General features: G+C 39.4%; 2 protein-coding genes across 2 annotated transcripts in view; one reads left to right on the forward strand and one right to left on the reverse strand.

Annotated features, from left to right (window-relative positions):
* Window positions 1-7,873, forward strand: part of DYNC1I2 (dynein cytoplasmic 1 intermediate chain 2) — a 37,385-nt gene extending 29,512 nt beyond the window's left edge. The window contains exons 13-19 of the mRNA XM_053470635.1: window positions 64-210; window positions 1,422-1,535; window positions 1,879-2,012; window positions 2,525-2,669; window positions 5,414-5,554; window positions 6,531-6,656; window positions 7,166-7,873. Coding sequence (XP_053326610.1) covers window positions 64-210; window positions 1,422-1,535; window positions 1,879-2,012; window positions 2,525-2,669; window positions 5,414-5,554; window positions 6,531-6,656; window positions 7,166-7,279 — 921 coding nt within the window. The 3' untranslated portion in view covers window positions 7,280-7,873. The remainder of the gene's footprint in view (window positions 1-63; window positions 211-1,421; window positions 1,536-1,878; window positions 2,013-2,524; window positions 2,670-5,413; window positions 5,555-6,530; window positions 6,657-7,165) is intronic.
* Window positions 7,874-14,100: 6,227 nt separating this feature from the next.
* SLC25A12 (solute carrier family 25 member 12) overlaps window positions 14,101-23,439 on the reverse strand; it is a 51,356-nt gene continuing 42,017 nt past the window's right edge. Inside the window, exons 14-18 of the mRNA XM_053470758.1 lie at window positions 19,297-19,437; window positions 18,296-18,434; window positions 16,474-16,632; window positions 15,982-16,072; window positions 14,101-14,843 (exon numbers count right to left, since the gene is read on the reverse strand). Of these exons, the coding sequence (XP_053326733.1) occupies window positions 14,648-14,843; window positions 15,982-16,072; window positions 16,474-16,632; window positions 18,296-18,434; window positions 19,297-19,437 (726 nt within the window). The 3' untranslated portion in view covers window positions 14,101-14,647. The remainder of the gene's footprint in view (window positions 14,844-15,981; window positions 16,073-16,473; window positions 16,633-18,295; window positions 18,435-19,296; window positions 19,438-23,439) is intronic.

Genomic DNA, 23,439 nt, shown 5'->3' on the forward strand with positions numbered 1-23,439 from the left:
GTTTTGAGAGAAATTAATTGAAATCCATATCTTTATTTCGTTTTGCTGTTTCTCTTTTTAAAGTCTGCTGTTATGTCGGCTGCTTTTGCAAAATTCCACCCCAATCTCATTGTTGGTGGGACGTATTCTGGACAAATCGTCCTATGGGACAATAGAAGCAACAAAAGGACTCCAGTCCAAAGGACCCCGCTTTCAGCTGCCGCTCACACGGTACGGTTTTTCTGTACACATCTGTGGAGAAGCATATCAGTACCATCTTGTAGCAGTAACATTTCCAAAATAACATTTAATGGAAGAAACTCTGAATCCCCTGAAAGATTTAATCACCCATTTCATGTACTGTTGGAAAGTTCCACTTTTTAGATACAAGTGATATTTTTCTTCTGTTTTTTTCCACGAGGCTCTTTTATTACCGTATTTGCTAGATATAGGGAAAAAAACTAAAAGCCTAAATATAAGACTACCCTATAGGAAAAAAGTTTTACTAGTAAATACTAATTCACATGTAAACTATTTTTTCATATTTAAAACTATGATTGAGAAAAAAAATTAATTTTTTGGTTTTTATTTCCTTATATTTGCCAACCTGCCCCTCAGTAATGCACATCTCCGCCCAGATATGCCTTATATCCCTATATGCCACTCTGCCTCCCAGAAATGCCTTTTAATCCCCTATATGCCACTCTGCCTCCCTGATGTTCCTTTTAACCCCCTATATGCCACTCTGCCTCCATAAATCCCTTATACCCCCCATATGCCACTCTGCCTCCAGAAATCCCTTATACCCCCCATATGCCACTCTGCCTCCAGAAATCCCTTATACCCTCCATATACCACTCTCCCACAACTTCCCAGTGCATCCCTAGACTTGTCCCCCGTGCTTCAGATTCCTTGGTGTCTAGTGGGGCAGCCGGTGGAGGTCTGTGCGATGCGTGCAGACAACCTCCGCTGCTGCTGGCCGGTACTTCTGGTGGGGCTTCTATGACTGAGCACCGGCTGCCAGAGAGAAGAATCCGGGTCCCCTGCAGCGCTGCAGGGGATCTGGATCTTAGTCTTGTAGTCCGACCTATATTTGAGGTCTGATTATAAGACAACCTCGAATATAAGACAAGGGGTATTTTTCATAGAGGATTTCTTCATGTGTTGTTCAGATGAAGTCTTCTAATGTGAACAAACAAAATTCATCTCCTTGCACTTTACTTTCCAACCCTTAGAATAAAAGTGGACATTTGGGCAAAAAGGAGTTTACTCATTTTCTCTGTGTACCCATGGACCAAATACCATACGATAAAGTTTAATGCTCGGTTCATAAATATTTTTGTTAATTTCCTGTTGATTTAAGCAGAGAAAATGCCTGACAAAAATCTGTGTTTGGAAAGCTGAATATGGCATAAAATGACCCGCTGCTCTCTGTGTCTTAGCATCCCGTGTACTGTGTCAATGTGGTCGGCACGCAGAACGCTCACAATCTCATCAGCATCTCCACGGATGGCAAGATTTGTTCCTGGAGTCTCGATATGCTGTCCCAGCCTCAGGTATCTGAAGACACTGTGGTTTGTTTGGTTTGGTTTAGTTATAAATACATCTAAACCATTTTAATTAACAATATTTAGATTGTGTGAAATGTAATTGATCGGTATCAGGTGGAGCGAAGTTTCCTTTTGAATCCTAAGTAGACAGTGAGTGCAGCGATTGTCCCTTTTCCTCCCAGCGCTGTCATCTTGGATTTTTTTTTTTTTTGCTACCATTGAGGCAAAGTTGTATACTTGGCTTATTTTTTAAGTAGCTTGAAAACTAACATTTCTACATAAATGCAGCCGAATGATAAATTAAGGAATGATGATGTTAAAAAAACTCTCTGCTCCTCCTCCCTTCTAGGACAGCATGGAGTTGGTCCACAAGCAGTCCAAGCCTGTAGCTGTCACCTGTATGTCCTTCCCAGTCGGAGATGTCAACAACTTTGTGGTGGGAAGCGAGGAAGGTTCTGTGTACACAGCATGCCGCCACGGCAGGTAGAACAAAAAGCTGAACCGTGTAGCTAACCGCAAAGATAAGGCACTTAGCGAGACATGCCACACAAACTTTGCTTTTAAATATTAGAGAGCTGTGGTCCTATTTTTGGTAAGGGCAAAAAATAGCAATTGCCTGAGTGGCTTTAAATAAGCATAATGCCGTTTCTTTCCTTCTTTTTTGTGTCCCGTTGGGTGTTTTCACATATCCCTCTCCTTTCAATGCACGCTGTAAGCCGTAGACTAGTATAGTGACTCTGCGTATTCAGAATAAGCACATGTAGTCTCCAGTATCAAATCTCGAATGAGCTCTGATGTCAACACCAACATAAGATTGTGTCCAAAAAAGTGTGAAGGGGGTTATTTTAACTACAGGGTATGTTTTTAAGAAGGGATATAAGTCACAGCTATAGGTCATATTTATAAAGCGCAATCTAGTAAGTGTGGAGCAGTTGCCATGGGAAGTAGTGTAATGCTTCTACTGTTATATTGATGGTTTTTTTTAACCCTTTCAGCAAAGCCGGGATAAGTGAGATGTTTGAAGGCCATCAAGGACCAATCACAGGAATACACTGCCATTCCGCAGTGGGAGCGGTTGACGTCTCTCACCTGTTTATCACTTCGTCTTTTGATTGGACGGTGAAGCTCTGGACGACAAAGGTATCCCGTGTTACTGCGGTGGGAAAATGTTATACGGCGGGACAGGGGCCAGGTAGCCATGGCTCTTGCAGGGGTCACTTGCCTGTTTTGGGACTGTATATGGCATAGCTATTGCAATGAGGTCTCTTTTGAGTTTCCATTTACTGACTGAACACATTACTTCTTATTTCTATGTTAAAGCGCAACCATGCTTGTTTCCAGAGAACGTGCCTCAAGTTTGATAGCATTACTTGAAATCTTTCCAATTGATATGTGGTTGGCTTTAAATGCCAACCACATATCACAGGCTTGTCGTTTTATATAAATGTTAAAGATGTCCTAATTGCTTCCTTACTGACGGCGTGCAGGTATATTAGGAACACAAGGGGGTGCTGTGCTACTTTAAAATAGAATGTGACTATTCAGCCGGGCGATTGACATTTCTCAAATGTTCAGTTTGGCAACATTTATAGCATTAATTGTGCTGACATGTTTCAGAGGGGATGATGACTTCATATTTCTGAATAAACTGAAGTCACAGCAGCATGTAAGTCAGTTTTGGGTGATCTGTGTATTAGAATGCACAATATTACTACGTCATGATTTTTTTTTTTTTTAATCCATGGGCCAGATGCCTGTTGTAAGTTTATTGATCTGGCCTCCGTACTTATTTTGTATTTTAAATCTAGTTCTTAAAACCCTCCTCGGTGTTGCACAGTATAGTCTGTTGATGAAGATTTCTCAGATGTAGCATATGTGGTTAATTCTTGTTATCAGAGCTGCGTACTCGGGCTCATTTTTTGAGAATGTAAACTTGACCACATAGAGTATTGATTTCTTGAATACAGCATTTAGAAACAGAGTTGTATGTGTATGATCTACAAATATCAACCAGCTGCTTGTCAGCTCTTTACTGTGTTAGACTCCCTTTAATCTTGCGGATTGCTATATGCAGACAGGGCAGCTAAAAGCTTGTATTGTTTGCTGCCTAGGGGATCCCTATTACCCCGGCCAGACTGCCTCTCGGCGTTAGCTTGTGTTTCACATAACTGAGACTTTCTAATATTTTATCTTGTTTTCATCTGTTCCCTGAGAAAGAGCGAAAGAGATTTTGTTATCCATAAAATGACATTCAGAAAAGCCCACGCTAAAAAGAAAACACGCCAACAAAACATTTTGACAATCATTACGAGAAGCTGCGATTTAAAACACTATTTTAGCGACAGTCACCTGTCTCTAAATACTCTAAATGTATAGTGATATCCGTATATATTTAGGCACATACGTGTGCATCAAATTCAGGGGATGGCGTATTGATGAAAGATGCAGGTGTATATAAGCCTCCTGTCCACCCATTGTACAGCGCTACTGAATTTGATGGCGCTATATAAAACAATAAATAATAATAATGAGGAACGTTTTTCTTACGATACACCACGTGGCACTTATGTTCTCACAAAATGACTATCAATTTAAAGGTCTCTGCTGCTTTTTAGGGTTTTCAGTATCACATTCGATTTTTTTTTTTTTTTTTTTTTTTTTTAGGAAACCTATTTGTGGCATATTTTTATTATTTGTATCCACTTGTATGACTTTCTTAGTCCTGACCTCACTTTTTTCTATTGTTTTCTAGTTGGGTGTATGGGGTCTTCAGCAGCTTATTTATATTATTTTTTGCATTTGTCGCTCACTCATTTTTGCTCTATTTTTTTTCCCCCTAAAAAGGAAAGTTAACCTCGCATACAAAATAGTAAAGTAAGATAATTTAAATGGCTAAAAAAGATGTAGCAGCATGCAGGGAAAATAATTATATTGCATTTGAGGTAAAGAGTATTTTTTCCACCTCTAGTCCAGGGAACCATTATAATACTTTATAATACTTACAGGACATTAGCCTGTGAGCGAGTGAAATGCGCTGCTTAGTCTTATGAAAAGAAAACGGCAAAACCATTCATAAAATCCTTACAGATGCTACAAAAAAGAAAACTGTTGTTTGTACTGCAACAAAAAATGGAGTCTAACTATTATTAACTACGGAGCTGAATATTTCTAGGAGTGCCGTGCCTGTTCCGTGAATAGATACAATCATGCAAACTAAAATCCTAATCCAATAGTCCCGGTCCTAGACCCGGTAACATATTCGAGTTATTTGATCTTGGGCCATCAGAGATAAGATTCTATCCCCATACCCAACACGAGCTTCACCTTCTAAAACCTCATCTGAGGACCTTTTATAAGAAGTGAAATCAGTTATATTTTTTCATATGCAGTTCCCTGATATCTACAAAAATAATAAGAATCGTGACGCTAGTAATGTTAGCTTATCCACAGAAGTCTGGTTTTAGCTCACTTCGTAAACCTCCTTTAATCTATTGTTATGTAATATTTTGGGTGACGTTCCTCACTCAAACACCACATTGGATTGATTCTTTATGCCAATGCTAATGCAGTTTGTTCCTCCATTTACTTTCATTAGAGTGTTACCTGTTTTTGGGAAGAATGCTACTGTTTTTGCACGTTGTTTAATCTCATAATGTATTTTCTCTGTTCTCGGGAAGGCATCTCCCGACTCGGCATAAATGCTCGGACTTTTAGAAACCACCGAATAATATGAATCAACAAGTATGTTTTCTCCTTGAGAGCTATCTTTAAACATTAGTAAGCCCTAAAACCAGTAATGATTGTCTAGTGGCGGTGTTCTTTGCGCGATCTAAAATGTTGATTTTGTTTGTGATTCAAAAAAAATTATTTTCTCTCCCCCGTAGAATAACAAACCTTTGTACTCGTTTGAAGACAACTCAGACTATGTTTATGATGTCATGTGGTCACCGACTCATCCGGCCCTCTTCGCCTGTGTAGACGGTGTGGGAAGACTCGACTTGTGGAATCTTAATAATGACACGGAGGTGAGGTAGTGCTCGTCCAGGAATGTTTTTATGTCTCACAACTTTCACCATAGTACTAGACTTCATGGAGTCAAAGAATAGAGGCAGAGACGGCCAACCTGATGTGATGCATCTAATGAGCACGTACACCGGCTTAACTAATGTGTCCTTTTTGCTAATTAAAGCAACAGTGACACTTAAAACTGAGCAGTCGTATGCATTAACCCTGTAGGCACTGGGGCTGTTTGTAGTGCTTTGCTCAGCCCTTGGATACGCGAAAGCTCAAATTCTCTTTCATACCATAAATTTTCCCAGTAGTAGACAGTCTTAAAATCTCGATCACAAACTTGCTTTTCTCATGAATATATAGATCGGCATACGTGCCTTAACACCATGTTCTAGTCTTTAATGACTGGCAAGTATAATGCATGGAGTAATTGATGTGACCTAACACACAGGAGACGTGTATTTAGCAGAATACAAGGGTTAGCTATAATCCATCAGTGATTACCTACTTTACGTATTATCTTTAACCCCTTAATGACAAAGCCCGTACATGTACGGGCTCAAAATGCATTGTTTTCAATGGGTTTAGGGACCGCCCATTGTCCTTAAGGGGTTAAACAGAATTCTACTGGTTGCATACAAGAACAGGATATACATTTTTTAGCTATAAATAAAATATGAATATTATATGTATATTCACAATGTTTAAAGCAAGATATTTAGGGACTGCCATATGCTTTTTGAACAACTTGGATGGACTTGCACCTCAGCTTCAATTGTCTGAATTGTCAAGAATGGTCAACAACTATGACCTCTAACAAAGCTGTAGTTCTGCAATCGCAGCTCTACGACTAATGAAAATGAATTCAAACAAACATTATGTTGGGTATGAAAATGAACAAGACGTCTTAAACGCCTCGCAGCAGGGAATGGATGGTCCGACCGTTTATTGGACCTCCTTCTAATTCTAGAATGTCTTGTTTGGTGACAGGTGCCCACCGCCAGCATAAACGTGGAAGGCAGTCCTGCCCTCAATCGCGTGAGATGGACTCACTCTGGCAGAGAGATTGCTGTTGGAGACTCTGAAGGGCAGATCTTCATATATGACGTGGGAGAGGTATGCTTGGACACAGCTAACCTAATCAAGAACTTGTAGCGTGACCAATCGATTATGGATTTAGTTCACATATCTCTCTTTCTCGTATATTTGTCTGTACAGTATTAATCGTAAGGAACCCCTTTTCTGTTGTCCTCTCAAAAATGCCCCCATTTTGCATTCTCTGTATGTACCCATGACTACCCGTGTGTGTACATGAATCTTAATCCCTGGTACTTATTGCCACATAAGCTCTGGATCAACGTATCGGCATTGCATTTTTCTGTATTCATTATTTTTTTCCCGAGGAGATGAATTTGTGTGTATGATATTCGGCATGGTTGTGAAGCCATTATTAACTTATGCAGAATTACATATAAACTGTTACATATAAAACCCCTCTGCTGTCAACAAGTTACATTGTTTACATGTGAAGTTTATTGGCCATGTCTGGGCTCTGACTATTCCAAAATGTTAAGGTATATGTGTGGGTAACAATATAATAATTTTTATTTATTTACTTTTTACAGCAAATTGCTGTGCCGCGGAATGACGAATGGACACGCTTTGCTAGAACCCTTGCCGAGATCAACGCAAACAGAGCAGATGCAGAGGAGGAAGCAGCAAATCGCATCCCCGGATAAAAGCCTCGCACGCGTCTCGTAACGGGGCGCTCAGCATTGGTTACCCTCCGGAAGCACTAACATGCGTCTGTTCAAAGATAATTTATCAGAAGAAATATATGGAATAGGATCTGTGGACTGCAATGATTTATAAACCTCATTGAAACCAATGCAGTGTCTTTATTTATTTGTACCTACTCCTGGCCTTTGGTTGTGTTACAGTATAACTTGGCCCAACTTGCTGACACTGTCGAGCCTTGGTCTATATTTCCTTTTGGACAAGCTGTTAAGTGTTTCCAATTTTTTTAAACTAACCTACTGATAGAAATTCTGTGATTTTTAGCTTCAGTGCGTTACTACTCAGGATAACACCAATGCATTAGGGCTCGGTATGTAAAGCATTGCTAATATTCCAGGACACACCATAAGCCACATCTAACTGCATGCCACTCCGCACTTCTATAGCCATCTCATGTATAGCTTTCCTGTTACCGCCATCAATAGTATGCCATTTTATTAAAGGAGAAACATTTTTAACTTGCAATTTCCAGTTGACTGCGATACTGTCTTGTGTGGTGTCTAGTAAATTTAGTAAAAAAGATTTCTGTACAAAAATGTGATCTGAACTTTTATTCTTTCACACAGATTACCCATTTTAATTCTGCTCTGCTGAAAGCACATATACACATCCGTGTTAGTCCAGCGAGAGCAGGACAATCTTAAATATATCAACCAGAGGAAAAAAACAACGAGTCTTGATCGGGGATTAGAGCATATACAGATAAGTGGAAATAAAGAAGACGTTATGGCTCTAAAGCATAAAAAAGATACCTAAATGTGTCAAAAGTATGCAAATGATGAGTTTAAACACAGGAGTCGGCTCCACCGTTAAGAAAATTGGTTACTTTCTTGTAATTAACCAACGTGAATATACTTACAGATTTAAATATTTGGAAGATCTTCAGTAGAGTTAGATGAACGCATGGAAAGTAATGATTAGCGTCGTTAATAAGCAGAGCTAATGTGTTTTGTTTTTTGGTTTGTAGGGGATGACAGAGCTTGAAATGACTCCACTTAGTTTAAAGCAAAGGCCAGTCCAAAAGCATATTTTGTGTTCTTGACACCAGTAACAACATTAGTCCGGATGTCGTGGGATGCTTTTTACCAATATAAATAAATGTACCGACTCAGAACAAGGGATTAACAATTGTTACTTTAGCTTTTGTCGATGGAAGGTAAATTATGCCAAATGCTTAGTGGGATAAATGGCCAAATAAACCCCGTCGGACGGTTTACCTGTTTGTGCAGAAAAATCATCCCTGCTGGACTGTGCTGCAGTCTCATACGCACAGCATCATATCGGCCCCAAAGATTTCAGTATTCCTAAAGGAATTTATTAAATCATCCCTTTACTTTTTAATAGTCCCCCATTTTTCTATTTAAAAATAGCTATTTCATCTCAGGCAGGCGAGATGATATGACTTTAGTGCATATGATGGCTGCATGGACCCTTTAAAATGTTGTATGGTCCATTTTGCAAATGCCTTCATATGAGTCTGTCTCTTTCCATGTGATTTCAATGGGAGCATTTTCCTGCCACTGATTGACAGCTTCAAGAAGCCAATCAGTGACAAGAACTGTTGTATCATCTTTTGTGTCAAGGTAAGAGCTTTAAATGTATTGTCTTATTTAGAAAATGAACAACTATCTTAACGGTAGGGGGAGCTTTGATGGGGAGGAATCACACAAATCCTAAGAACAGGATGTTAAGATGGCTGCCCTCATGTGATGTAACTAAAGTCTGATTTTAATATACAAGCCTTGCTTATTTTAATCTGTATGCGCTGTTGCCTGGATTTACAAGCAGCGAGGGATCTGCTTTTTCTAGGATAACATTGCTTTCCATAAGCAGGACCCCTAGCTTTATTTCTTTGTGCTTGAAGGAAAATAATTTGGCTGACACAATATAAATACACTTGAGGCACTTCATGGTGTTTTATGCCCGAAGGTGACTGAAAAAATTCCAAAATTCTGATTTTAGAGCTTGAGGAATGGGTTTTAAAAGAGACACGTCCTGCTGACCCAACATGCAACCCCATCAAGACAAACTCCCTGTTTTCAGTGTCATGCATTTACCTCGAGCTGTTGTCCAGCAGAGATTAGTATTAACACTTTCAGGGGTTGATATATTACCAAAAAATATAAATTTAATTTTGGTGTAATTACAGAACCAACTTCACATGACCAAGTCCTAGAACCAGATAAAGGCGTCAGATTAATCTATCCCAACGTTACACTTCAGTTGAATGATAAAAAAGTCTGGTACAATTTTTTGTACGGATCCTTCCAATGCTGTGTTAATCTATTTTATTACACAAACCCGTTTCTTTTAAATGTTAGTTCTGTCTGCATATGGCGAGGCAGCTTGTAAGGAGAAATGCTTGTCATGCCAGAGCTGGCTGAGTGAATTCTTCCTGGGCTGAACGGTAATGTCCTTTGGAATTGAAAAGCTATACACAGATGCGTTATATTATATTACTTCCAGCAGCACTCGCTCCTCAGCAGGCGTTCATTCTGTAATTGTGCTGACACGTTGCCCAAAGCTCTGAACATCTCACCAGTCACATAAAATTGGTCGCCCACAAAGCTCCTTTCTTAAATGTTGCATCGCGGACACCTGTTCCTTCCCTGAGCCTTACAGAACGTGCCTTACAATCCCTGATTTAATCAGATAATTGTGGGTGAATAAAAGTTAGGATTAATATATTGTATACTATTATTTGCTGAGGACAAATTGCCAGGGTTATTACATTTAAGCGTTATGTCAAAAATAATTACTCCTTCTTAGGTCCCAGCATGACATTGTTCATCGCAAATGGACCTTACGTAATAGTTTGGACATCACGGTTATTGTCATGGGAAATAAACTAATTGGTTCAACTAAAAGGAATCTCCCTTATTACCTAATAAATATGCCACAATACTGAATACGCCACTAAACTAGATATGCATTAAGCTGGAATCTTTATGCTTCCGTCTTGTATGTCAGCCTGGTGTCTGCTCATGCAGAAATTCAACGTTTCAACAACCATAACATGGGAGATTTCATAGGAGGCAACCGAGACTATTAATACAACAAACAATCAAGGGCACGTAAACTTTTAAGGATTGGGCCCTAATTTTAGGTACTTGATTGGATCCTATAAATCTGGACCTCGGATGGGACTTCATTGGGCGTAACTGTGATATAAAGTTTGTAATGAAGCATTAAAATGGTATTGTTTGAAATGCCCCTGGGTCTACGCAATCAGGAAGATCCCAGGGTTGGTGCTGAGCACAGTTATCTCATTCATATATATATATATATATATATGTATATATATATATATTAATTAACATTAATGCATGTAACCAGAATGAGAAGAAAGGTGGAGTGGGCAGTTTATAGAATACCCAAGATTCCCTATGGATTCAGATGTTATTTACACCAAAGCCGCTGGTGAGGCTTGTGGTACCTACGTGGCGTTTAAGAGTTCTCCACAAACCTTGTGTTGCCTACCACTAAAGACCAGCTTGTCGGCTGATGAGATGGTTAAGATTAATTTCTTGCTTAAATCATGTCTGCATCTGATACAGACAATGACTGCATCGCCTCCTGTCTCGTGAGTTGGAAAATGAGCTCCCCAAACCTGTATTGTTCCTGTAAATGTTTGTAAAATCCACTAATCCAGGTACAGGTTGTCCAGCAACATATAATCTCTGAGCCGCTATCCTGCAATCAATCCACGAACGTAGACACGGATACTAGCCACGCAGGCTGGAGGTTTGTACGCTAAATCCCCACGCATTACCCTGGGCTAGAGCTAATTATGGCACGTGGCAGTTCCGGTCCGGTGACTTCTTCTTTTACTTCTGGTTCCAGGCACCACCTGCAGATAGCTCTTTGTTTAGCTGTTTATACCAACTTTGAATTCGTTACCCTGCTGACAATACTCTTTTTAAATGTCTTTAGAGTTTACAATAAGTAACGGCGTTAGCTTGCTGTGTCCAGCTATAGGCAAGCGCTGTATTTATCATGTGAAATATACTTCTTCGTATGAACGTTTCTTAGATTTTGACAGCATAAGAGCGCTTTGTCCCACCTATCCAATTTTCCTACCTGTTGTAAGATCTCAAACTTTACTAGGGTCTCAGCTTTATCGTTCAGAAAAGGATTGTGGCCCAATCATAAACAATCAGCTCAGTGCACAGGGAACGTCACATGACCGACAACAATGGCTGCCTTCAGCTAAAATAAAATCCACTTTTCTTAAATGCTAATCTACGTTACTATATAGAGCACTAGATTTATTTTTCCATATGACTTCCCATTTGTTTCTTCACCATAACCCCTGCATTCCATCTAAGCCCCCTCCCATGTTTCATTTAACTCCTTTATGTGTTTTAATGCTTCTGTTGTTTCTTCCGTCTCATCTTTCCTCCAGGTTTTACATGTTGTCATTTTTACCTTGTAAACACACTGTAGATTAATTAGTCTACTTGGATGAACAGAGTCAAATGCCACGTCTTGGCAGCAATCACAAGCAGCGATGTCTGACTGTTCCCCATTCTTGCTTTGGATGTAGCTCATTACTTATCGATAGAACTCCCATGTCTTACAAAGGTATTTTGTGGCCTTTCTTTTCTTAGTAGTATATATATGTGGTTAATTACTTGCAATCCTATCGGTCATTTGGCAGTGGTTCTGATGATTAATTCATTGTAGGCTTCCATTCAGTGATGGAATACATTACCATCTCCACTAGGTGAGACTTAATAGAGCAAATTGCAGTGGGCTAAGAAACAAGCTTTCTTTCACCGTGAACTACTATCGGAAGTATGTGCAATGATTTGGGGGTCTACATTAACTCCGGGAACCTTTCAATTTGTGGTAGTCTGTCTTTCTTTTAAAATGCCCGAACGGAATATCAGCCAGCCCCTTATATTCTCCAACTCCAGCCAAATGCTTTTAAGTTTGGGGAAGACAAATTCAGCCCACCGCACAAGTTTAACCATGAGAGCCCCAAAAATGGGGGACAATATATGTGATGGGCTCTATCCAGCCCTGCCCCACAAATATTCACCAAAAAAGGTAAAGATTATTCTGATAGTTATTTTTACTGTACGCCCTGCTGGCGATAAGTGGAATTGCAATCAGTACACACACACACACACAGAGGCTTTAGGTCACAAATCAGAGCTGCCCCAGGGCAATTGCCTCTTAGGCTCCCCTGTTGAAGCTCTAGTATAAGTTTCCAGGATCATCTCGCTTGGGGAAGACCAGACAAGTACTTGATTTTCCTGATGCTTCAGAAAGCATCCTTCTCCCCCAGAGACTTGGTAATTACAGGCCAATGCGGCTGACTCCACGCAAATCGAGAGACTTCCTAATGATGCCTTTATGGCAGTGATTAATGCCTTTTCTGTCACACGTGCATCATGTAGGTGAACCGCTTCCCTGCCAGTAACACCAATGAAGCAGAGACTAAACATTTCACAGCCAAGAATAGATTAGTTCTGGGCTATTAATTCAGTCCCAAGACATATTTGGGATTAGAAAGAACTCTTTCAGCACCAGAGATATAATATTTCCATAATATAGCCAGAAAACAGATCATTTTTACGTAGGTGTCATCTTCCTCCATTGCTTCACTCAGCATAACCGGGAATCATTGTAAGGTTTAATATTCATTAGCAGCTGATGAGTACTCATCAACCCTTTCACTGAACAGGCTGCATGGGGATATCATAAGCTAACGCGGACATATCGGAACATTCCCTGTAACTATTGGGGAGAGAGAGGATTGCGGGTTGGAGTACAGGTTGTAGATGAAATTGTCGCCATTTCAATACCATCTGCTTGTGATGTCCCCATTCATTTGGATTTAAGTTTATAATGTTAGGCACAACACAACACCGCATCTCAACCAAGAACACAATATAAAAACCATATTCTTTAGTTATTGCTTTTTTTAATTATTGCTTTTTGTGTGTATTTTAAATGGAGACACCTTTTGTATTGGGGTCCCTAATAACCTACAGCTGCCCCTGCATTTTTGTAATAAAGTGAGACTTTAGGCCTGAGAACAGGGAATCTGCTTTAATGTTTTGTCTTAAAAGATTTAAAAGGATAATAAAGCCAACCCTTAATGTTCTACAAACAGCTAATCTCTGAAACGGATCTTTACAGTAGCTTCAAATTGACTTTATCTTATTAGTTAAAAGGCTCTTTGCATGCAGAGCCACGTTGGATTTCCCACTTGTACCCCGAAAACGGGAATGCTGGGTTTATAAATGCTTTACTCTCTGCTAGAGAATGAGGGGCTTCATCCATATTTGAATAAAAATTAAGCTATTTTGGTCCATTTGAGGGAGCCTCGTAAATTCTGTCTCAGTTACCGTTTGCAATGATACAAAATGAAACCAGAACAATTATTCCCGGGGTGTATAGAACACGTGTTCCTCATCATATAATATGATAATGGGACCACAGATTGTCGCGTTCTTCTTTGTTTATCAAAGGACAGGCGCATAATACACTTTTTATTTAAATCATGGGTCATTCTACAGATCGTGCTTCACATATATAACAACCTAACTTATATCCACGCTTTAAAACTTGACGGCTGAACAAACCGCCCAATAAATCTTTACTACAATTTAGAGCTGGACTACAGCTGTGAGAATCATAATATTTGTCAATATTTACTGTTATAGCTATTTCAACCCACCTTTAATAACTAATTTTCATCTCATGGTAATGTAACCTGTTTTGAGAAAGAAAAACACAGAGTACGACAAAGTCAAACAATAAGTATTTATTTGCATAAAATACATTAAATGAGTGATTAATGAATGGATGTCTTATTTAATACATTATACACCCCCCTCCCCGGGTAACAAACATCTCCAATCTGTCCTGTACATGTCCTGCCACCATTTCTAAAAAGAGTAACAGACCTTATATGTGCCGCTGTGATGTGTCTGTACAGATGTACAATATGTACAGTAACATAAACCCTTTCATGGCCAGAGGGGTTTGAGGCACATTTGTCGTGTATCGCTCAACCCTCAGGCATCTAAAGGGTTAAGTGCAAAGTTCATATAAAGCAACCTAACAAAGAAAAACAAGCCCTCATTAGAAAACATGAATACATTCTACGAGCTGAAATGAAGCCGCGATCTCTTCTGTGCAAACAGGTGATTAGTTCCTCCACAAATTAATATACAGAAATATTCTGGGACAAGCAGCTCAGATAAACCCACATGCAAAAACCGTATAGATACTGCATTGCTTCTTAAATACTGTTTATATCTCACTCTTGGCGTGGATCACGCATCACCTCCGCATTATACAGACGCAGCAGCCTTGGTTTGTGCCGCAGTAATGTCAGGAGACCTAAACTTTGGCAGGTACAGACCAAATTTGTTCTCGATTCCAGCAAATGTTGCTGTGGCCAGCCTGTAACCTCCTATGTGGTCTGGGTTTGCCGGAGGGAGGTCAGAGATTCGGGTCTTCGGGGCCGGCTCCGAACCCGCCGGTTTGCTATAAAGACAGAAAAACAAGACTGTGTGATCAGATAACGAAGTAAGCGTCTCCCATAAATCATTGAACGAGGTGTAATGGAGATTATGTTATAGACAGGACACAAGGTTCTATAGATTTACTTTGTATATTGTACAATATATTATTAATAATGTATGAAACAGGTTAACACATGGAAACGTTCTGCCGCGGATGGGAGGGTGGGGGTTTAGGATTAAAATATTATAATAATCTCTTCATCAGGTGCAGTAAGGATTTAAGGATTTGCAGGACACCAGCAGAGATCAGATGCACCGACAAAGGACTTTAGGTTCCCAATCGGTAGATGTTCCTCTCACAACCACACAAAAAATAATTAGTATATCCCCAGATCTATAAGAACAAGCGGCACCGTGAGACGGGGGGCGCTAAGGAGGAACGTGTCATGTTGGATCCATGGGATGTGCCCACTTGGATTCATCTTCAATACACTTTAGCTCATTTAGAGACATGGAGGGATGAAGAGACACAGGTAGGCTTTGTACAATTATACACAAGAACATGATTGAGGAAGGGGCTGACCTTGCCAGGACAAAAAGTTAAGTCATAGTTTGGCTGAACTGCGTCACCGCCTCAGTGTTAAAATTAAATTATCTGTCAGTCCAGGGGGGCCTGAATATTTTGCTTGTAATCTGATATTTTGTGATCCACTCGCAATGTGTTGCAAAGTGCTGAGACAGCATAAATAAATGAAAAGCAATGATAGCAGCAATAACACTCAGTAACAGCAATAAACTAATTGCTTATTTATTTCGCTGGTATCTTTCTGTTAGGGGTTTCTAGCTGTAGATTTTTTTACAATGACATTCATTATTATAGTGGAAATGTCACAGTAAGATTGTTAGATTTATAATTACTCTCTCATATCATCCTACAGATCATATAGAGCAGCTAAAACCCTAGGATATAGATTAGATGTTTATGCCTTTTCTATAAGATATTTTCAGAAATGGACCTCAGATGACTTCACACCAAACACACGTGCTGAAAACACGTATGTGACATAAATACACATGCATACACACATGCTATAAAAAGGTCTGAATATATGATTTTCTAGGGATCAAATCTAGCATTTGATCCAAATCATGAAACTTACATTCCTCCAAAATCAACACAGAGCCACCGCTGCAAAAGTTCATATGATACTAAGGTGACACCAAACTGAGGAGAGGACCTGAACACTCGAGCTGTGGAGACAGATAATAATATTATTACACCCTTATAGATTCAGCACTGAAGCCAGCAAGCAGCATTAAGCCAACGCTACAGAAACTACGATGGGTGAGAACAAAAATCATCACAATATATAAAAAGAAAACCCTGTCAGGGGTTATAGAAAAATACTGAAAGACGCCATAGGGTCCACATGTAGGACTACAATTATATAGACATGTAACTCGTTCTCATCCATGGCAGGTCTTTAAACAAGAGTTTATGGGGCATCTGGTGTTTGGGAAGCTTCATTTCTCGTGTGAAGCTCCATTTCTTAGCTACGGGCAGAAGGGTATTTTTTAGATATAAAGAAGTTCGGGTATTGGTGATAGCGAAATAATTCATCCTGCGTGAGACACAATAAGCCTGTATTAACCTCCAGCTCCCTTCCACAACGCTCTCGAGCCTTCTTCACTCAGAATCTTTCTGAAACAGTCAATAACCCCGTTGTAGGTTGTCTGCCCGGCTCGAGCTGCCACTTGCAGTCTTGTCTTGATGACATCAGCAGGGGTTACTAAAGAAGCCGCAGGTATCCCTTTAAACAGAAGAGAAAGGTTAATTCATATACAGAATCATGCGGCATGCAGAGAAATCCAGAAATCTGCTAAGATTATCGAGTACTGAGTTAACTCTTTCAGAACAACGTAGAAATTCCATAAATACATATAACATCCATCCCTGTCACATACATACATATGTCTTCATGTATGTTATTAAACATAAGTCATTTAGATATGTATCTATTCCCGTTTACATGTTATTTAGAGATCGTTACACGCGTAACACTATGATATGTAAGGCCACCCGCTGCTCCGCAGACAGTTTATTTACTAGGGTACATTCTTCTGTTATAAGTAGACTTTTCATTTCTATTGTACCGTGTTTATTGCTTGGGTGCGGGAGCATTAATAAACAATAAATAATAATAATAATAAACGTGCATGCTTAATGAACACGTTACGTATTGTCATGCTTGTGGTGATGGATAATGTTGAATGGCTGCTTACCTGCTGCCGTGGTAAGCGGTCAAATTACCTCTTTTTATTGGGAGCAGACTCAATTTGTTTGCTGAACATAAATCAGTCTTGTGATGTTTAATGTATCTAAACGTTACAGAAGAGACAGACATCTTCCAGCCCAGAGAGGCGGATGAACGACTCCTTTGCAGACACAATTTACAATGCGACTTCTATTGCTGGAGGACAGGAAGCCGGGCCGCTGCTTCCTGCCGGGAGCTGAAAGCTTAGCCTTGGGCACGGCTTGGCTTTTGCCCTATTATGCCTCAGAGCCAGGATGTTCCAGTCCTGGAGCACAATGTGTTTTATCCGACACGAAGACTAATGTCTGCACCACCTATTTAACTTGGATGCCTTGAAACAGCTCCCAGGCTCGCTAGCATGTGTGATGTGGACAGATAGTGATGGAAGCAATTTCATTTTTAACCCTTCTAGCGACATGCCCAGCACGTTACAGGTTAATATGTTACGTGGGTAGGTGTTTTGTATTGAGTCATTGGAACACTTTAAAAAAAAAATATCACTACCACCTCCTCCGACTTTATGGCCGACACTGGCACAGAACAGCGCCCACCACACTAGGGCCCTGAGGGTGGTCTTCCATCAACACGAAGAGAATCCTGACCCTGGCCGTTCAAGACATTTTATCTCAGATGCTGCACTAGAGTTATGAAATCCATGCAATACGTTGTACATATGCTTCATAACTACACACACATGATCTCGTTCTATATTGTGTGTACCTTTGTGCCACTTTATTTTTACTTTTTAATAGTGCTTACATTTTTAGTTTTGGGTAAACCATACAGATGACTCCACACAAATAGCAGAATTAATCTGATATCTTTTGGTCTGGCTCAACAAAGACATGCTTAGCTAACTAATTGGAGAAAAAAATATTTTACGCCGATTGTCACTGTCTCCGAACAAAGTGCTGACAGGAACCTTTCACAGACGGACAGATATAACATCGCTCTGAGTTACAGCACGGCATTAAGCTGTTTACAGCGGTTATGCTAATGCAATTAGCTCTCATTAACACGACGGCATCACCCACAGCGAGCATATATTTACCGCGCTGATACTGACTGATACTGCTTTTGTATAAACGGATTGATAAGGACAATTTTCTCGTTCCCGATTAACAACAACAGAAGGGAACAATCTATAAATAGGACTTACCTGCGATAGCACCAGCTGTCAGGAGCTGAAGAGCGCCGACGTGACCGCTCTCATCGGCAAGCAGTGTCTTGCAGTGCGCGTAAACCGGGAAGTAAATGGCCGAGAAGGGGATATCGCGCAGGAAGCACGCTTTGGCACCCTAGGAAGGTGAACATTGTCAGTATCGATTGGGTAGGAAACAGGTGGGTTTTTTTTCTCGAGATAAGATGACCCTCAAAAAACCCTGCAGGACCACCTGGTCCATTCTTGAAGGAGAAGGGCTGGTATAAGATGAATAATGAAGTCAAGGAGATGAAAAGATCAGCTCACCTACAAAATCACAGTTTAAGGAATAAACCCTACAGATGGTGGATCATCAACAGCCTGAGAACATCATAGGTAAAGATATTTTGTGGGCAACAAAAATGTAGCTGTGGGCAAACCCATCAATTAGGGATTTCCTACAATCTGGGCATGAACCGATAATATTCATCATTCAGCAACAGAGAGAGCTGCCATGTTCCTGAAACAGGTTATTCGGGATGTGGAAAAAGCTTCTCGGGGGTATAGACCCACATTCGATATCACTAAGAACCTCTCAGATCTTCTCTTATCTAGATATCTATCCAAAGGTCTCTAGAAGTGAGATGTTAAGTTGCTTTTCCTTTGTAGTTAGGCTCGATGGTGTTAGGTACTGATACTTGTTAATGTAACCGGATTTACCTCTTCTCCTTCCGTACCAATGAGTGTTAATGTTCTAAATCGTTTTTTGTTAGATATTTACACCGTTCCCTATTGTAGCAGCTCTACGGAATCTGCTGGCGCCATATAAATGTAATTAGCCTCTACTGGGAAAGCATTCTATGGTGCGATTTCACCTTTCATCCAGTTAATCAAGTGACTGCTTTATATCGTTGTCAGACAATGACTCCTTATCACGCTGTAAAAAGTGAAAAGGGCCTAAATTACCCATAATAAATCATCTTAATCTAACGAATAAAGGGAAAAGCTGCTCCACTTACCTTATAAAGACCAAAGAAGCCCAAGTCTCTTAGCACAGTGAGGGCACGGACTTTTGGGCCTGTGGTAATTTCTCCCGCGACCTGCAAGCGAATCTTTACTATCTCCAACGGGTTTGTGAAAACGACTTGTGAGCCTCCTGCCTGCAGACAAATTACACCAAATCTCTTAGAAGGACGGATTTAATACTTTCATCAAAAATATACCCATCGCAAATACGTGGGAAACAAGTCAACAAAATAACCATTCGACTGCCGGGCGATAAGCCAAACGCCGCAGCCAAGTTTATTAAAGCCAATAACGTTTTTTTCAATATTAAATAGGTTTTCGATAACCAGGAATTTAAACCATGAATTCTAAAGATATAGCAGGAGAAAGTGCTTTCCTGCGATACGACATTCCCAAAGATGGCTGCGAAGGAGATAATTGAAACAATTATAGGAAATGGAGGTGCAACATAGCAACACGGGTGGCATGACAACCAACGACAAAGCTGCACAAACATCTATATACCATAATATTATACTGTATGTACCAAATGGTCCCAATTTTTATGGGACAGTCCCAATTTTCGGCCACTGCCCCACTGTCTGGGATGGGGGGTTATGGGCCAGTTGGTGGAGATTCTCATAGATGCTCGCTGGGGTAGGCTCTTCATAACGCATATCAGGGAGCTGAAACTCTCTCTTTAGTGAATGAAGTCTCATCCTCATCATGCTAAAAGTCACGTCTGAAGATGCAGGCAAAGAAAACTGCCACTCGCGGGACAAATTCTCCACTTAAATGGTCAATCCAGTCCCCATTTTTCTCATTATATAAGGATATTGTTTCCCATTTTGCGTCAACTTAAACAAGAAGTGTACTTAACTACGCTGCCCATGTATGTTGGGAGTTGAAGTTGAGAGGCAGCCTTTTGCAAGTACATGCATTTGTATACAACATACATAACTATATGTCCTGATTGGGGAAGAACAAAAAAATTGAACATTCTGTCATCGTTGTTTAGTAAAGAAATGATTCTATCTTCCTTTTTCAGGGCTAAAATATTTTCTTCAAATTATAGTAATATACATATTAGACACTGTTCAGTGCTTTGTGGCGACACATTTAATTCACTGATACTTATATTAAAAGTTTCGAAATAACAGACTTTTTCTGAAAAGTCACTGAATTCAATCACAGAAGCATTTTTGAGTTGTCATTAGAAATCCAATAATATCTCTATAGCTTCTGACAAAAGGATATTTCACAACTGAAATCCAAAGATCTTATTTTAAAGCAATTTCCGTATCTCCTGTCCGTCTAATTTTCTCACTCTCTAGCTTTCAGAAGATTGTGGCATGCGCGGGGCTATACAAACCACTCCGACATCACCTCTCTACATCAGCGATGCATCTGTATGACATCACCCCCAATTACAGCATACGAGTGAACATGTACAATTATGGTTTATATGATCAGGTAACAATGGTCCAAATGACCTCCAAGCATTGATATGTCACCGGCACAAAAGAACAAACAAGATTACAAACCTTTCATTTGTGAAAGAAGGCAGAATCTTCTAAAATAGGCATCTTTATTAACTTCTCACCTTTATTCTACATCACTGAGTTAAAGTTGAGCAAGTGAAATTTGAAATATGAGGTTGCATCTCTAAAACAAAAGTCATTTATTTTGAGGGACAGTCCCTATTTTTGACTTCTTTCCCCGGTACTCAGTTGAGCGTCTTTGTATCGGGGGTTATACACCGGCAAACTGAGTAATAAGGGCCAAAAACTGCAGGGGAAATATAGGGAGAAGTATATAAATGTGGAGCAAACACCAACAAAATGTTTCCCCAGAATTGCTCCAGTTTTGTGTGTTAAATTTGTCATAATGGCCCATGGGTCTGTGTAGCCCTCTGCTTAAGATGAATAAATTTATAAAAGTTATTAGCATCTGCCATATTTTTATTTCTTTTGTAATTTTAGGATTTTTTTTTTAAATTACACTTTTATAGACCACACTGTAACTGCATATATTTTACATCTTGCTACGTGTGAGATTTCCTTTTGAAATGTTCCATTTTACATATATTTTGAAAGTATATTTTCAGATCAACAGAATACCCCATTTAGATTTATGTAGATTTACATATATGCTGGGGATTTAATATACAAACAGATTATATATTTTTGTAACTACAGTTTCTTCTTTAATGTATGCATTATACTACGATTAACGTTTCTTGCTGAATATTTTTTTATTTTAAAAATAAACTCACTAAGTAAAAACCTCTAATAATTATCATACGGATTTATGGACTTCGTTTAGGTTTCACAGCTTTGTGTTCTACTGTCGGCCGACCTACATGCTGGGACTCTTGGTAACAGACACCTAGAAATATGTTGACAAATTGGACTGTAAATTTAAAATCATTATTCAATGCATCAGCGTGAATGGGAGAAGTCATCTGTTTAACCTCCGTGTCAAGCAAACGGGAAAAAGCTCACAATGAACAATTAACTTAAGGAGTAAACGGACAAGGAGAGGGCACAGAAAAAATATTCACACTGAGATCCGGCAGACAGCACCCCGTGCCACTTGCAGCGCTGCAGGGTATAAACTTCTGACCTTACACATTAGACCTATTGGCCTTTCTTATTCCACCCAAGGCGACTCTTCCAAACATTAGGATGTTCACTGGAAGAGCCAAGCCCAGAATTTGCGTACCATTGAGCCCTGGTTTGTTTTTTGTGCTTTTTTTGTGTTATTTCTGTTTCTGCCTGAAGAGACAGTCTAACTTCATTCTACATACTTTTTTCTTTAAAAAAAAAAAAAAAAAAAAAAAAAAAAAAAAAAGTTTTGCCCTCCAAATTTCACTAGTATTAGTATTTTACTAATTATCACCGTAGATGCAAAATATATTTTAAATATATTTAAAAAAATATATATTTTTAAAAGACACATTCAGCAAATCTTATTAAATAGAAAATCAATTGTTTCAATGTATTTTTTATCAGAATTAGTCTTTACTATATAGTTATTTAAAGAAGGACTCTCAGGAAGTGCAGTTTTCAAAAACTAAGTGCAATTTAGGGCTGAAAAGACAAAACAAAATATACCATGATAATCAAAACTATTAACATCTGGATGTAATAAATGAAAATGTTCTATCCTACAGAACAATATATTGAATTATATAAGCCGGTGTTGGATCACTTTTTCATAATTAAGTACAATAAAATGATAGGTAATGCAGCAGCAGGATACATCGCAGGTTATATGTCTGCTTAGTGTACTGACCTCAAGCAGTAATTAGATATTCCTAGCCACAAAATAAATAAATATAATTGCCAGGTATACTGAGTTATTCTATTTGGCTTTAAATGTATTAAAAGACAAACATATTCTGACTCCGAAAGATCCAGGGTAGAAAATCAGGAAATGTGCAAAGTGAACAAAATTCAAAATACACAAAGAATACAAAGATCAACCTTGTTGAAAAGTAAAGACATTTCAACCAAATCATCACAACGCAACAATTCTATCTACCTGAAACATTGCGTGTGTTGCAATGTTAATGTAATGACGCACGGGACATCACTGACAGCAGAAACTGGCTTTTTTTTAAAAAAAAAATAAAAAATGGGCAAAGAGGAATTTAGTGACTATTAGCTGTGATTCTGTTTTTCACATGAATCAAAGGCAATTTATATCATTAAGAAGACTGTAGACTTTCCTCGCACAAGTAACGGCTTGACACTACTATATGTTAGCAAACGTGAAGGTGTAGGTTACAAACCCGTATGGCTCAGATGTCATAGAACATTCTCTGGCATAGGGTTCTTCTAGATCAGAGGCGTCCAACCTGCGGCCCTCCAGCTGCTGCAGGACTACATCTCCCATAATGCTCTTTTAGCTAAGGGGCTGGCTGAGGAGGATGGGAGATGTAGTCCTGCAGCAGCTGAAGGGCCGAAGGTTGGACGCCCCTGTTCTAGATTGTAACCTCCTTGAGAAGGACACTCCTTACCTTTTATTTCTGTATGTTCAGACTGTTATGGGATTCCCTATTTGTTATGTCCTGTTTACCCATTGTACAGAGCTGCGGAATATGATGGAGCCAAGTAAATCAATGACTAATAATATTTCCCAGATGCCATTCA

This window comes from Spea bombifrons, chromosome 7, assembly GCF_027358695.1.
Source record: "Spea bombifrons isolate aSpeBom1 chromosome 7, aSpeBom1.2.pri, whole genome shotgun sequence".
Taxonomy (NCBI): Eukaryota; Metazoa; Chordata; class Amphibia; order Anura; family Pelobatidae; genus Spea; species Spea bombifrons.